General features: G+C 42.7%; 1 protein-coding gene across 2 annotated transcripts in view; it reads right to left on the bottom strand.

Annotated features, from left to right (window-relative positions):
• The window catches only part of SATB2 (SATB homeobox 2), a 126,381-nt gene that overhangs the window by 18,806 nt on the left and 90,357 nt on the right, over positions 1-17,218 (bottom strand). For both annotated transcript variants that reach the window (XM_083468521.1, XM_083468522.1), the window contains one exon: positions 3,135-3,332. In XM_083468521.1, coding sequence (XP_083324647.1) covers positions 3,135-3,332 — 198 coding nt within the window. The remainder of the gene's footprint in view (positions 1-3,134; positions 3,333-17,218) is intronic.

Raw genomic sequence — 17,218 nt, 5'->3', positions numbered from 1 at the left:
TCTGTTGCCTAGGCTTTTCCTCTAAGTTTTAACTATATAATAGTTTCCTGCATTGTACTTTTAAAAAGTATTTTATAATTCTAATACAAATGAACACATGCTGAGACTTCTGTAGCTTTCCAGGTCTAAAGAGCAAACGTTATTGTTTTTGTCTGTTTTATTGTTGCAACCTGCTCGTATCTTTGGATGAATGGCAGGATAAAAGTTTTTAAAACAAATAAACTAAGTCATACTTAGGCACACTGAAATAAATGGATTTAAGTTACTTAGGTCCATTTTCTTAAGTGAGTCAGTTCTGATTATGACTAATGTTAGTTATTACCAAGTAAAATAATATTTTCACCATAACTACGTTTTGCCCACCTGCCTTATGTGCTTTGTAGATTGGGCATCTTACACACTGCTTTAAAATCGTAATTTGACTGAAAATAAGGACTGAGGATTATTTAAGCATTTTTCTCTATCCCTTTAATGCCATGAAGAAATTACAGAAAGTCTATGAAACTTAGATGAATAATCCTGATTTTAGGCACAACTTCTGCATATGATTTTTTGCATGCAGCCCACCAGGGGAAGGTACATAAACTGGTGGAGGGGAAGTGGTCCAGCTGCTGTAAGTGCTCCACAGTGTGTGGACCTGGGAATAGCTGCCTAGCCATTACTTTGGTGTGCATAGATATCCAGAGCTGTAGAAGTGGCTGTAAGTGTTACCTTTCACAATAAATACTTAAATACTCTCCTTTGGCTGAGAAGCGCTCTTGATATGCACACTGTATAAAAATGCCTACCACCAAGAGCTACCATACCCGGAAATGTGAACCGTAAAGGCAATGTTCAGGTGTTCTTAATATCTTCACATTAAATAACATTTTAAAGTAGTTCGTTTTGAGAATTATTTTTACCTTATATCAGCATTAACAGAGTTAGGGATCACGGAATTTTTAGTGGCAAATTTTTGCTTCTGCAGCCTCAGCACTAAGACTGGCACTAAGACTCAGAGTCAGCAACAGGTTAAAGCAACTTCACCAGTCTCAGTGCTGGAACTGGTAAAGTTAATGCCCTATCTCCATTGTCTTAGTATTCAACTAAGTGGGGATTAGAGCTGTTAATCATGATAGAGGAAAGGGTGTGTTGTTCCTTCTCAGTAATATTATTCATCCCTTTAGATAGATGATCTCAATCAAGAAAGTTCTAAGAAGCCTGAAGGAGGGATGCAGGTGGCGCTGTGGTCTAAACCACTGAGCCTAGGACTTGCCAATTGGAAGATTGGTGGTTCAAATCCCCACGACAGGGTGAGCTCCCGTTTTTCAGTCCAGCTCTTGCCCACCTAGCAGTTCGAAAGCACGTCAAAGTGCAAGCAGATAAATAGGTATTGCTCTGGTGGGACGGTAAACGGCGCTTCTGGGCACTGCTCTGGTTCACCAGAAGCGGTTTAGTCGTGCTGACCACATGACCCAGAAGCTGTTTACAGACAAACGCCAGCTCCCTCGGCCTATAGAGCGAGATGAGCACGCAACCCAGAGTCGTCCGCGTCTGGACCTAACGGTCAGGGGTACCTTTTCCTTTACCTTTAAGATGCTTGAAACCAGGAAACGCAAATGTTATTACACAGAATGAAAGACACAAAACATGCATTGATTGCAATTGTTGCTGTTATACTAACTTTATCATTTATTGTAGCTGTCTTCCTCCTTACCAGGTAAGGGATCAAAATGGATTTCAAACTCATCTTTGGCATTCATTATTCAACTTGCATTGTGATATCAATTAAAATAAAACAGCTACACATAGTTTCTAAAATTTTGATTACTCCAAGTACATGAAGAAAAGAAGGGAGAAGACAAAACATCTCTGCATATTAATAAGACATGTTGCTGAATGGATTCCTTTAACAGTACAGCAGTTACTGAAAACCCATGCATCCCAGTGACAGAACAATCTAAGCACAGCAACATTTGGGAAGAATTAATATTAGCTTGAACAAAGAAAATAGTTGGATTAAATGCATTTACTGTCACGTACAAACCCCAATGAGCATGAGTGTGATGGCATCAATTTTGTGCATTTGATACTGGTTGTCACTGATTATTTCTGGTTAATTGTGTAATAGAGATCGTCACTGCCAAACCAATATCACGATTTAGCATCAGGTTAACAGAACACAGGAGGCTTATCAGATAGGCACAACAATACCTTAAGAGCAGCATCCCCAAAACACAGATCGAATGTTTCAACTGTGTTGGAGAGTCTCCAGAGTTTTGCTATTTATAGCTGCCAGCTGGTTCCAGTTATTTTTCTTCATTTTTCATATTTTGATTGTAATAAATAATTAATTCAAGGCTTTGTAACTTGCTGACAAATACAAATGCATCACATTGCAATGCAGTGTAACGTGTCACTAGAAACTACACATACTATGCAGAAAAGTAATGTGCCTGAAGAGTTTCAAAAGTAGGCTAAATTATCAAGGTCAACCATTAAAAAAACACTAGCGCCAAAAGACCACCTACATTGGTTACTGGAGCCTACTTTCAAGACTGGTAATTTTTATTTGAAATCAAATTTCTATTTAGTAGCCATCTGTGATTAAATATGGGTTAAAGGAACAGACACCTTACCAACCCTTCCTATACACGTCTGAAAAATGTAGAATTTCATTTAAAAAATATTTCTTTAAAGAGAAAAAGGAGGAGGAAGACAAACTTCTTCACATCCCATCACGTACCCTGCTCCTACTGCATGGTGATTTCAAAACTTGCAAACTGAATTTGAAAATATAAAAGGGAGCAGTGCCACTTTCTAATCATTAGTCTAATGAATTGTGCCAGAAGAATACATAAAAAAGACACTGGACAGCGACCCAGGTACCAATGCAAAGACATAACTCCAAAATATTGTAGTCTCAAGCTAGCTCTCTTTGAAATAGAACACAGGCTCGTGAATACACAAAGACACCTGCTTCTAACATCACTATCTTGATCCCTAAGGCAAGCCAGGAACCTTTTCACTGAAAAAGACACGGGACGTTTTGTGCTTCTAGATCTGGAAGATGCTGGAACCATTTGTGCTTTCATTCTTTTACTAGTTGACGTGGGGCAAAGAATCATTTTAAAATGGACAGTTAGAGCACTGACCTGCACAGGCTCAGGGGTAAGTTGGACCACATGCTGCATACGTTCACTGTGATGATGCCTGGATTCCTCTTCATAGATCACATCCCTCTCATGCTGCGGAAGATTCAGGAAGCGCCGGATGGTGCACAGATTTTCCCAAAGTGTACGGTTCTCTGGACTTGGATTTTCCTTCCAGCGGAGCAGCTCACACAGCCAACCCTGCAGTGGAAAGTTAAAATAGCTGGTGTTTTAAGTACTAGTAAACTGGTGAACGACATAATGGTTGAAGGGACTTTTTATTTTATTGTGCTGCTATGATTTATCACACGTGCCACTTCCAATACTTGCTACCTATTTAGCATAGCTTACGTTATAGTGCTCAAAATCATTACAAACTGATTCACCAGTTTGGTAATTATAATCCTGCTGCATAAAATCTTCCAAGTTACCTAGTACATACATATAGTCCACTTGTGATATGTTCGCTAATGGCAAATTTTGACCTTTTTCTAATAGTTCAGGACGCTTCAGTTTTGACCCAGATGGGAGCCCTTATTCTTGATCTACTGGACAATAGAGGCAGCTTGTGGCACTTCCATGCATGTCTGATACTGAATCACCCAGTGTGAAATCTCATTCACACAAATCTTCCTTGTGCTAGATGAGGGAGAAAAAAACATGATGTATATTTACTACACCAGTTATGAGTGTGTCTGCATGCATCTGTGGTTTCATGGACTGATATGAGGGAACTTGGCACCCAGGCAGAATCCAAGAAGGGAGACTCATTGAGAGAAAGTCCTAAAACAATCAGAGGGAAAACCTGAATTCTATGCAGTACTGATCATTACCAGACAGACAGCTAAGGATGAACAACTCTGTCAATTTTGGTTTCTCATTTTATCATTTTCCAATCTAAAGTTCACTCCATTTCTGTATCAGTTTGCGAATTCGTATTCTTTATTTTAAAATGATATGCATTTATCCTAATAAACGTCTCTGAATTTATTACTGCCTGCAATATGCACTCTATTGTCGGATAACTGCATTGCAAATTTCATTAATGTACATATTTCCAAGGAGAGGTGCGTTTCGCTTGCATATTGATTCAGGAAGGGCAAATCTGATGAATCTGCATTCAAAAGTGAACCAAACTAATTTCTCCCACTGCCCTGCAAACAGTTTGGAAAAGCACAAAGGAGAGACACAGGGAGAGTATGCCTGCGTTACGGTCAATAACTAGAAAAAAAGAAGTAGACCTGGAAAGCAGTGGACCCTGCATTCAGATTCTTTAAAGAATCTAGGAAGTTGCCTGGAACTATGATTGCCAGGATATTTTGTAGAGTTCCTTGGGAACCCCTACATAGCTAAGTGAAGAAAAAGCTTAGAAGACACTGAACCAGGCAATCTTCTCCCACCTCTACCTCAGATTCACCTACTGTAATATTTGATGGATTTACATGTATTTTATTGGGAAATCATGAACAGAACCTCCCTATAATAACCAACAGTTTGATTACTGCCTATGCCCTTATATGAGGTGTAAGGGAGGGGTAGTACCTCTGGTGGAGGACACGTCTGGCTCCTTTTGGGGTAGTTTGTCCACCTTTGGTCCCTACTCAGCACTCAGCTTTCACCTGTGGCTCCTAGAAACTGTCAGCATGAGACAGCGGCCACACCCTGGGAATGGCTTCGACTGGCAGGCTAAACCATGTGAGAGTACCTGATGGGTCATAAAGCCTCAGTGAGTTAGAGACTTCCTCTGCATACGAAGACAGGCTCTGGTGGATTGAGAGGACAAGACTAACTAAAGGTCTAACAGTCAAGAAGGCCATTCCTGCATATGCTATAGAGGAGGAATAGGCAAATTCAGCCCTCCAGATGTTTTGAGACTACAATTCCCATCATCCCTGACCACTGGTCCTGTTAGCTAGGGGTGATGGGAGTTGTAGTCCCAAAACATCTGGAGGGCCAAGTCTGCCTATGCCTGCTGTAGAGGGAAGTGAGGGGCAGGTGGGGTTCATCAATCTGGGAAGGTAGCCCATCTAGGAGAAGGAAAACTTTGATCCTAAACCTCCGCTGCCTTGTGGGATATCTTCAAGGGAAGAAAAGGCTAAGGAGTAGAGTCCCTAAGATGGTTGGGTGGCACCTTGTATGCCTCCTTCCAGCAACTCCTTCAGCCAAGTTGGTGCCAAATGTATTTCTCTGTTTTCCTTTCGACCACTTCAGTGAGGTTGGAGGATATTGTTTTCTGCCCAGGACTTTCATACACACTGCCTAGGCATGTACCCCATTGAGGTGACTTCGGTGCTGCTAATTGCAACGGTTTGACCCCATTGTCTCTCAAGATAGACAAAATACCAATACCATTATAAGAAATGATTAATGTAACCCATAGGGCAGAAAGACACTACTTGTTAATAGGTGAGAACTTTCTCACCTTTATCCACTTACGTGTATAGAGAAAGTGCAATTATATTGAATGGTTTTTTAAATACACAGAACATCTGTAAACTCTGATGCAAAAAAATCTTTGTTAACACTTGTAGGCAACCTTGCATAGCAATACTGAATCATCCCTTTCTTGTGGCTTTATGAGAGTAAATTCAACATAATAATGAAGCAACATAGAAAACATGCATTTCCTAACTTTCATTAAGTAAAATATTTTGACAGTTCTACAGCCCATCATCTCAAGTGATTGTCTGGATTGTCTAAGCACTGAACTCACCATATCTCCATCCTGTTAAAATCCATGGGGCCTGAGCAATTCCAGTGAGGTTGTGTCAATTTAATATTTCGAGCTGGATCTTGTTTTCTTAAGGTTAAATATGTCTTTCTTCAAAACTGTGTATGAAGGGCCCTGACTAGAAAGGCTTTTCAGAAGCCAAAAAAGGAATTGAAAGATTTGGTGTAACAACCTGATGCAAGGTGCTATTAAAGAGACCTCATATGATATCACATCGTTGTTTGTGTAACTCTCCACTGTGTCTTCTGCCTTTACCAAAAAAAAAAAAAAAAGGAAAAGGAAAGGGGGGGAGGCAAGATTTGATTATCTCCGCTGCATCAGCCAAGACAGCAACACCAGCTGTTCTCATTGTGCAGCCTCTTCCTCACGGCCTACATGTTAATAACCTGATCATTCCATTTTCTCCTTCAACTGCCGGCTGCAGCACAGCGAAGAGACAAAAACCTAGGCCCATCTGCAGCAGCTGTAGGCACTGAACTGTGAAGCCACTGGGGATTTATAAACTAATCTGTAACACAACACTGCCTTGTTTTTACAAGTGAGAGGCCACATTTGTGCAGACCCGATCTTTTCTTGCAATAAGCTGCTGGGGGGGGGGGTTATGAAAAGGAGATATCTAATTATTTGCTTGGAATAAATATCTGCATTTGGTATTTTAGTTGGTATGTTGCTAACCATAGAATCAGGTGATGGCTGATTTTCCACCAATATTCTCTTGCCCACACCCCCAAATCCTGTGTACCTCTTTAATAACAATTTAAAACAAACAAACAAGAACAAAATCCTCGGCTCTAAAGTGTTTTCTCAGGGGTTCCGCAGTACGAAGGAAATAATTTTTGAAATGTAAAATAAACCATCTGTAGTGGGGGGAGAAGCTGCTATTTCTCCATCCATTTTACTGATCAGAGTAAGTCTCCAACTGCACGCTTTCAAATGTTTAAAGCAGGTATGGTTAAAACTTCCCAAGGGAAACTGTAAGAGAGACTTACAACCTTAAAGAAACTTTTTAAAGGGTAAGTAAAATCCCACACCTGTTCAAAGTCAACGTTTTGAGTGATCTAAACCCAAAGACCTACTGATCTGTCAGAGTAGGCAGTTATATTAAGAGAAGGCTCCATTTGAAAAGAGACCCGTGACAACTTACTGCTACCATTTTTGCTTGTGATCTTGGAATGTCTCACACAACAGTCAGCTGCATTTGATTGATAAGCACTGCTATAATCTGCACTCATTACAGTCACTTAGCCTGACACTATAGGCCTCATTATGGTCTATGTGCTCTCTGCCATTAGTCTTTAGGAAGCATAGTGCTCAATTTGCCAAGCAACTTGCAAGGTCTTGACCGTGGAGCTATTAAGGAGAAAACTAGACTGCAGTGTGACCATGTGTGCAGATATGAGCAAACCAAATTAATTTCTGGCAAGGGAAGCTACCAGGCAAAGATCCCATCCTTAGGACACCTGAGAACGTCTCAATTCCCCAGTGGACGTAAGCTAATGGCATGTTTAGCAGAGCTCAGTTCTGAAGGTGAATCACATTCCTGTTATTTAGGGAAATATTAATCCAGTTTCCCCAGAAACTCTTTGCTTGGCTGATCAGATTAAGGGATCTAGCCTCCTATGGCACACACACCACAGCAGGTCCCAAGAAATCTGTGATACTTCACAGCCTCAGACATATTGCACCATGTATACCCAGCTGCTACAATAATTAGCTTATGAATGTATCAGCTGGTTCTGCGATTTTTATAAATAATAACTAACCTACAGAGCAGAAAGATTTTCATGAGTCTAATATTAGCAAGAAATTGCTAAGCCTTCCTAACTCCGTAATGTCATTGTGCTAAATGCCCTCTTCATGCTTGCAATTTTATACTACTGGGCCTCCCTCTGATGCCATTTATAAATATTTATTTGGCATCAGCACTGGCAATTCATTTGTGTCAGTTTCTTTCACAACAGCTATTACTTGTTTTCTCTCTGTTTCACAGCCTACTTGTACACTTATCTACAACAAATCTTTTAGTCACTGTTGTCCTCGCCCTCCATCTATTTACCCAAACTGTCTTTCACTCATCCATTCAGGACTATATATACAGCTCCACTGAACAACAGATTTTAGCTTTCAACGTGGCTAATATTTGAGAGAACCCTATGCTACCACAAGTCTCATCGAATCAACATACACAATGCCCAAAGAAACAGAAACCACCAGGTAAGAAAGTGTGCACACTCTGCTGCTGCTGTTGTTGTTTTCTATTTAAATAATCTTAGCGTGCCATCCAAGAAAGTTTTGCAGTACCAAGCAAAAAAAAAAGTGTAAATGTCAAATAAAACAGTGACAGATGACAGTATTCTCTATTGAATAGCACCGTTGCTTCGTGCATGTTCGATGAGAACTCATGAATTATTAATAAATAAATCTCCCTTTTCTTTTTTTTCTTTTTGTTTAAACCCTCAAGTTGGGGGGGGGGGGTTATTCAGGGAGGTGATAGCAGAGGGAGTCCATGTGTGTTTTATTGAGCATTCCAAGAGAATTGCTTCCATGCAAGAAATGCTGATACAGTACAGAATTTCTCTGGAATGGAGGCAATTCATGTTGATTTCAGGCTTTTGGCTAATGTTCCTGGTGACATTGTTTTAGGGAAGACAGGTTACTGTATATAGAATTAGGCTGTTGTGATTCGAGGACCCGATCCCCTCTTGGGGAATAAAGACACGTGGACACAGAATGTAAGGTTAATGGGTAAGGTAAAGGCCACAACCTTATTGATTACAGCATGTGAGAAGGTATTGGCTTAGGCACTGGACCACGGAACATTAGACTCCACCCACTCGAAGAGGGGTGAGTCTGAGGAGGGGTTAGCCACCAGGAGGGGGAGCCTGTTGATGCTAATCCAACTATAGGCTCTCTCCTGATGTCACCGAGGGTCGTGCCACGGCCCCCCGCCACACGGGCATCGGACAGGATCCACGACCGCCGGATTCCTTTAGCGGAATACCCAAAATTGTCAGGGAAGGCGATGGCCACACCTTGCCCCCCGAAACAGCAACAACACATTCCAATGCCTAACCGCCAAATACCACGAAAGTTGTGACGGTTGCTACGAGGTAGGCGAAAAAAAACAAGATGCCAGGCCAATTTAGCCAATTGGAAAAAACTCCTACCAGGCCCCCTGGTTAAACAGGGCGACCAACCAGAGGTCCATAGCAAAGTCTCAGGAACAGCTAATCTAAAGGGAGTAGAGGGTGGGTGACTCGAGGAAAATGTGTGTGCAATGGTGGGGATGGCTGGCGCGGCTGCGTTTGAGCAGCAAGCCACGCCCCTGCCGAGCTTCCCTATTGGGTGCCCAACCGGGGAGGGGCGTGGCATGCCAGCCCTGGAGTTGAAGCAGGGGGCGGAGCGCCTCCTGCATGACACGGGAATCGTCTCCCGCTCACAACTCCTCCCCTCCTGGGAGGAGGAGAGGCTTTATGAGACATCCCACTCTTAAACATTCTTGATCCCTTAGTGGCCCAGTTGCGTCACTCAGCATCTCTCCTATGCAAATAAGTCCAGTAACAAACTTCAAGATTGCTGTAAAGGGTGTGCTCTATTGCCATGTGTCTGTCATGTGGGGCTAATAAACTGAGCTGTATCCTGATAAGACAGAAGTGCTGCAGACTGATGGTTCCTGGGTCCAGGAATTAGGCGCACAGCCCGTCCTGGGATAGGTTGCCTCTCTGCGAAGGGACAGGTTTGTAGTCTGGGTATACTCCTGGATTCCAACTAGTTACTGGAGTCTCAAGTGGCTTCTGTAGCTAGCTGTTCTTAGTCCCAGCTTAGGCTGGTTCGCCAGCTATCAATGTTCCTAGGTTGGGATAGCCTTCCAGTATCCAGACAGGCTTTCTGCTCCCTTTGGCTTACAACTTCTTGAAACAACATCCCTGAAACGGCTTCCTTTCCAAGGACCTACTATGACCTCCAAAACAAACGCAAAGCACGTTCCTAACAATATTTTTCTTCTGAACTCTCACCACGTATAAACCTAAGCTTCTTTTGGAGGCATTGTCACCTGATTAAAGGACGGTCATCTGATTAAAGAAATCTTACAGTCCAGGCCTGTGCAGAAGACCTACTACATTCAAGGGGATTTATTCCCAAGTGTGCATCGTATCGCCACCCTAACTGATTAAAACTCAGATGAACCATTCATCCATCAAATCTGTATAAAATTTGCCCACAAGTAAAAACAAGTTTTGAACAGGAGAAACCATTTTTTTTTTAGATGCTTCACATGTTTCATGTTAGAATAGGCACTCCTGCATATGAGAAAATGGAGGATTTGAGTGTACACCTAACCCCTAATTCCTCGACCCCTAGACGCATTATGTCATCTTCCCTGGCCTAATGGAAAGGAGCTGCAGCAGCTGCTTGTCCTGCTAGTGGTTCTCCTATAAGAAGTGTCAAGTCTTGAAATAGGGAGTTTGGGGTCAAGGTTGGGGCAGGATCTGCAGGATACTAGCCCCACAGACACCTCCCCCCAAAAAACCAAGTGGCTCAAACCTGAGACCTCTCTGCTATGTCATACTGGATTTGGTATAGTGAAAAAGGAAAGGAAAATCTGATCCCTTCCACCCTGGCCAGTGCAAATTGGCACCCCTTCAGGTGCAGCAGTGGGTCCCTGCTCTCTGACCCCCTTTAGGATTGCCCTATTTCTTTTCTAAGATAGTGCCTAGAACTCACAATTTTTATATTTATTTTTTAAAAATAGTCTTGAAAAAAAATTAAATAGGTTGCCTGATTTTTTAAAATAGGCTTACCCCTTTCTAATCAAATAATTTATTGAATTATTTAATTAGATGATTGACAGACTAATTTACTACATACTAAAGCACCAGTGGCGTAGCGTGGGTTGTCAGCACCCGGGGCAAGGCAAGTAATTTGCGCCCCCTAACCCGTGGATTTGCGCCCTCTAACCCGTGGATTTGCGCCCCCTAACCCGTGGATTTGCGCCCCCTAACCCTAACCCCCAGATGTTGCGCCCGGTGCGGCCGGCCCCCCCCCCTGCACCCCCCACGCTACGCCACTGTGAAGCACTATTTTAAAATCATCCTAATTCAGGCTGGTTTTTAGTGGGTAGAATCAAATTACAAAACATCTGATGCTGGAGCAAAAGCAGGGGCAGTTGTAATCAGTGTCTGGGTGGGAGACCATTGAGAAACCCACTGAAGGTTCTCTGAGCCTTCCTAAGAAAGAGTGGGATGCAAGCATAATCAACCATCATGACAGGTTGGGTGTGGGTTCTAGCATGTCATATGAAATCTGTTTTAATGTTTACAATATATATATGTTTTTTATTACAATGACATTGTGTAACAGGGTTCACTAATGTAAACACAATAAAACAGCAGATAGCAAAATCTGACTCCATGATCTCATTCAAATATTCTAAGGAAAGGAAAAGACAATTGTCACAAATAAAGAGCTATGACTCTTGTACAGTGGTACCTCGGGATGCAATCGGGATCCGTTCCGGAGCCCCGTTCACATCCTGAACAGAACATAAGACGCATCTGCGTGGGTCGCGTTTCACAGCTTCCACGCATGCGTGTGACGTCATTTTGACCGTCTGCGCATGCAGCGAAACCCGGAAGTGACACACTCCGTTACTTCCGGGTCGCCACAGAGCGCAACCCGAAAACACTTATCCTGAAGCGTATTTATCCCAAGGTATGACTGTACAGTAAAGAAAGGCTGTAGTGATGGTAGCAAGGAATTCAGTTTGTAATTCTGTTTTGCATGCAGTCCTGCAGATTTGTATAAAGAATGCTACCAAGTCTCTTAAACTGTATTAAATAATGTGGACGCATTAGCATTAGCAATTTGGAAGTATCATATAGATGTCCTACTTTAAAACTTCTCTAACTCCAATCAAATGTATTTCCCAGGGCAAAAAGCAAAAGAATCTGCAGGGTAACTAAACTTTTGGCTGCTCAATAAACAAAAGCATTTCAGGCATGATGTACAAGGAACCCCCTAGAGGAAAAGGGAGGTAGATGAAGAAAGAAATGCAGCTCATTCCCATATTTATCATTGATCCTGTTTAGCCAGCTGACCTTTTTACTTCTGTCGTATTTAGGTCAGCAGTAGCGGCCAACCAAAAAAAGCTATCAAAGCGGTTGTTAAAAAGGATTCATACATCCAGAAACTCCACAAAATATTCCATGTGAACAGAATAGGATCAGGTACACTTGCCTTGTAGGCTTATTCATTATGTATTAGGGCATATCCAGACATTCATTTTCTGTGTCCTGGAAATGCCATTGTTATCCAGACAAACCCACACAGCTCTCATCAACTCTCGATAGTTCACAGTCCCAATATTAGCTTATGGGGATTTCCTGCTTTTTGAATTAAACGCATGGTGCAAAAGTTTCCTTTTGCTTCTTCTTGTGTGGGTACTTCTTTGTGAGAAGTACCATATTTTTTTTCCTTAAGCTTGTTTGGTTGTGAGGATACACTGCTATGCCCTGAAGCATCAGCCAAGGAAGCTAAATTTTTGTGGGTGGGTGCAGATGAAACTCAGTGCGTTGCTTTCAGCTAAAGTGTAGTGAGCCAGAAGGGTCTTCAACAACACAAAACAGGGGTTGCCAAAAATCTGGTGAGGTGGGGGCATTGCTTCAAATGCTGCTGAGGACTACAAGTCATGCCTGCTTTGATCCAGTATCCAGGGCTGGGAAAGGTAATGCAGTGAGCATTAACACAGACCTCCCCACCCAAGTCTTTCTGCTGAACTCAGGCAAGAGGAGCGATAAAAGGTATCTCTTCCTGCATTTGTGGAGGCATCAAAGAGAAAACACACGAAACTTTGCCAGTGACACCAAAAAGACTGAGACAAAAAGGACGGGTGGTTCAAGGACACTGTTCAGCACATGAATCCTAAAAGTGCTCTGCTAGGTTGACAGCTTTTTCACACCAAATTTTGACCAAGTGGAGCAGACAGCAGAGGAGGTGTTTGAAAGACAGGTGTAAAACCTGCATTGATCAGGATGCTCATATGAATCACAAATGCCTCTAGATAAAATATATATTTCACATATTAATGTAAGTAGCACAAGAGAGATACAGAAATGATTTGAACTTTGTATGTTCAAACACATCGAGACTAGAATTATTGGAAGAAAGCTAGATTTTATTACAGTAACTGCTGTGTTATTAGAAAGCTGAAGGGCATTGATTTTAAGACCACTGACAATGTTCTATCCATGTATTAATGTTCATAATGGAAGCAGGGAATAAGCTGCCCAGGGTAATTTTTTATTGAAATTATACTTACCACCGCTCAAGCACTGACATCTGCATGGAAGAAAGTGTCTTAACCCTAACCATGTCTACTCAAAAATAACTCCTAATAAATTTAATGGAGCTTACTTCCAGAGAACAACCAAACACCAACACATGACAGTAGTGTCGGAAGGCCTGCAATGGTTTCCTGTCTGCTACCAAGCCAGGTTTAAGGTTCTTATACTAGTGTACAGAGCCACGAATCACTTGGGCCCAGGATACCTTAACAACCAATTCACCCTGTACACCCCAATTCAATCAATGAGATTGTCAGGGGAGCAATAATAGTGGTTCCCTATGGGCCAGAATCATAACTCATGCCAGCAAGGAGTTGTGCTATAGAACAGGGGTCGGCAACCTAAGGCCCATGAGCCACAAGGGGCCCACAGGGATCGTTTAAGCGGCCCCCGAGTCGCCCCTGAACTGAGCCACCTGCTTGACGAGTCCCCCGCGCGATGCGCTAAACCAGCACGGCATGGGGACTCGCTTCCGTGGTGCCGAAAATCGCGTCTGCGCAGATGCCGGAAATTGCAGGCGCGCGCACGATCCGGCCCACAGAGGGATCTCCACTGGAGTGAACCGGCCCAGGCAAGGTAAACCTTGGCAAGCCCTGCTATAGAACTCCCTCTCACAGAAAGTTAGGCAACATTCCTACTGAGTTTCAATGGCCTGGTCAGGAGGCTTTTGCCCCCTGAAAGCTTTTAAAAAGAAAAAGAAAAAATGAGATTTTACATTATTGAGATGTTAAATTTTAGAGATTTAATTAATGTTTTAAATTCTGCATATTTTATATTTTATTGTTACAAGGCACTTTGGTGAAAAACAGGGTATAATTTTAAAAAGAAATAAGTGGAGTTAGGATTGCAACCTAAGTCAATTAACTGGCCTTGAGCAGCAGCTTGGTTCATTTCATATTCTTATTTTTTTAAGGAGTTGAATGTATCTGCACTGACATTTTGCAGGGATACCAGCAAATACGTGAGTAGGCAAATGAAGAGATTTTAGTGAAAATGATTCAAAAAAATCTCTCCTCAAATATATGTAAAAGGATATTTCCTCACCCACATCTTCAGTGCAGAAAATGTCAGCATCTGTGACAAAAAAGGCAATGTGTGATGTATGTTTTTAAAGAGACTAGAATCATGCTATTAACCACATAAAGATTACTTTCTAATTGTACCCATGCAAAGGTCTTTAAAACAAATGTTCAGTAGTGATTAACTCTCTTCATGCGATTGGGAATCTACAGCAGTAGAAAATGAGCCAGGTTTCTGAACTTGTTCTTTTCTTGATTAAAATAATCTTGATTAAAATAAAGCTCATTATTATTTAAAATAAGCCAGTGAAGAAACCTGAATGGCTAGAAAACTGGCTATAATGGCAAGTTCTGCCATGAAGCTTAATGAAACCTTGACAAGCTGGCTTTGCTCTATTATTCCTATTACCTTTGAACTGCAACATTCTCTACCGTAATGTTTGTGGGAGTTTAATCACCAGTTTTGCCGAACTATTCCTTGAATTCTTTACTTTATCTTCTTGTTCTAGTTAAGGATGTAGATGACAGCCATAGCCACATGATATGAATCATCATAAGAGACTGGCCATTTTAAGTTTTCATCACACTGTGATTTAGTGGATAGACTCTTTGAGGGCAAGAGCAGTAGCTGACATTGAGAAGGAACTGCACACTTGATGAGTCTATCAACATGTAAATGAGTAGGGTTGCCATACATCTAGAATTTCCCAGACATAGCTGGTATTTGGCCCTCTTAAAAAGCTTCCAGGCAAAAATTGCTTGAAATGTCCAGGAAAATCCAGATGCACAGCAGTCCATGTCGGAAGTGTAGATTTGGGCAAATTTCATTAAAAATAGCTCAAAAACTCTCTTTTTCCTATCCTTTATTTTTTGAGATTTTGCAAAAAAAAAACTCAACAACCGTTGTGTCCAGATTTTTGAAATATGGCAAGTTATGAGAATCCTCTGAAGCTATAGCACAATTTTTGAAAGTCAGCTGTGGCTCCCCGTCCCTGCTTTATCCTCAGATCTTCTGTACATGAAATATGCATACAGTGCAGCTAAAATCCAGCCATGTCCTGAATTAGAAAGGAACAAACCATTTGCATGACCCAGGCACATATGGAACACTGTGTGCCAATGGGGAGTGACAGTGGAAACAAGGCACAGGAGACCATTGGCTGGGTTAAAATAGGCCACAAATTTATTGATTTCATATGTAAGCCAGTGGCAAAAGGCACTGGATAAGCATCCACCTTCAACCAAACCACCTGCAGGTTGAACCCGGGATGGGTGGACCCTGGCATGAAGGCTGCCCCTGGACATGGGTCAAATGTGACTTTCCTGCCAGTGCCTCCTCACGGAAGGGATGCTATGGCCCGCTGTTTGGGCTCCCAGACAGCTCTGCCACTTTAACGGGGTACCCGGATGTTAAAAGGATACTACCCAATGCCTTAAATGCCCAAGTTGTGGTGTTTGCTATGGGGCAGGCAAAAACCTGTAGATGGGTCAATCTGTCTGCAGGCAAAACTCCCCCTTGGCCCCAAATACAGCAACTGAGTAATCCATAGCAATGCCCATACACAGTTCAGCTTGCTCACCATCAGGCTGAAGCACACATACAAATATAAAAGGGGCAAGAAGGCAGGTGATCCAGTGACAATCAGATCCATGCAGGACAGAAGGCTGGGCACCAGGCGCCGCACCCCTTCAAAGGAAAGCGACAGTCCCAGTACCTGCCCAAGTCTTACCTCCTGATTGGCCGGGAGAGGGCCTGGCTTCCTGCCAGGAAATGTGTGGCCAGGAGGGAAGGCTATGCACCCACCTCCGGCCACGCACTTGGACCCCTCCTCCCCTTGCATCAGCCCCCAATGTGCTCTGCAGCAGGCAACATATGGTGGCCACACGCAAGCTGGTGGTAGACCTTGATTGTTATCCTGTTATAACCCAGAGGGGAAGCAGACCGTGCATTTCAGTCCTATCTCATGGCCTCCCATTTGCACATGCCCCTGCATGTCTGGCAAAAATGAGAAAGAGTTGAATACATGTAGACATCACCAGTGCTTTCATAGAACCCTGTGTGGTGCTGTGAAGCCCAAACCATCAGCTTATTATCTGGGCTTCAAAGTACCATACACCCTGCACGGTTTAATTTCAAAACATGTGGGAAGGAACAAGTCATGCGATATAATGTGATAGACAGATGGGCAGCCATGCCTACAGGTGGTGGGAAAGATAGATACCTAGGTAAGGTAAAGGACCCCTGGAAAGTTAAGTCCAGTCAAAGGCATCTATGGGGTACAGCACTCATCTCGCTTCAGGCCGAGGGAGCTGGCGTTTGTCCACAGACAGCTTTCCGGGTCATGTGGCCAGCATGACTAAACTGCTTCTGGCGCATCGGGACACCATTCCAGAGCACACAGAAACGCCATTTACCTTCCTGCCACAGTGGTACCTATTTATCTGCTCGGACTGGTATGCTTTCAAACTGCTAGGTTGGCAGGAGCTGGGACAAAGCAACGGCAGCTCACCCCATCACACAGATTTGAACCGCCAAGCTTCTGATCAGCAAGCCCAAGAAGCTCAGTGGTTTAGACCACAGCACCTAGCCTGCATTCCGGAACCAGTTCCCCACTGCTGCTCTATGTGATTCTTTTTTTTTATGTAATTATCTTGGGATAAATACCAGAACAAATACTGACTTTGGCTCTGAAAAAAAATCAAAATGTGATGCAGTGAAGAACACTTGCTTTGGTTCCTATCTTCTATGGAATCTGGAAGGAACAGGACATGTGTAGCCCTCAAAATCAGATGGTCTGGATTGAGTGCTTACAGGCCCTCTGTGGAAGCACCATATGGAGCTACTGTTTTAAAACTGCTTTGCTCAAGAATTGGTTTGGTGAGAAAATTGGGTAGAGTGACTGGCCATATAGTTAGTATGTTACCATGGCAGTTGCTACTAGTCACTGGTCCTATTGGTGCCCTTAGGGCATCCAGCTGCTCATGTTTGAAAAT

This window comes from Podarcis liolepis (genome assembly GCF_965112155.1).
Source record: "Podarcis liolepis genome assembly, chromosome: 1".
Classification (NCBI taxonomy): Eukaryota; Metazoa; Chordata; class Lepidosauria; order Squamata; family Lacertidae; genus Podarcis; species Podarcis liolepis.
The sequence above is the reverse complement of the archived record's forward strand: the minus strand, read 5'-3'. Positions and strand labels throughout refer to the sequence as shown.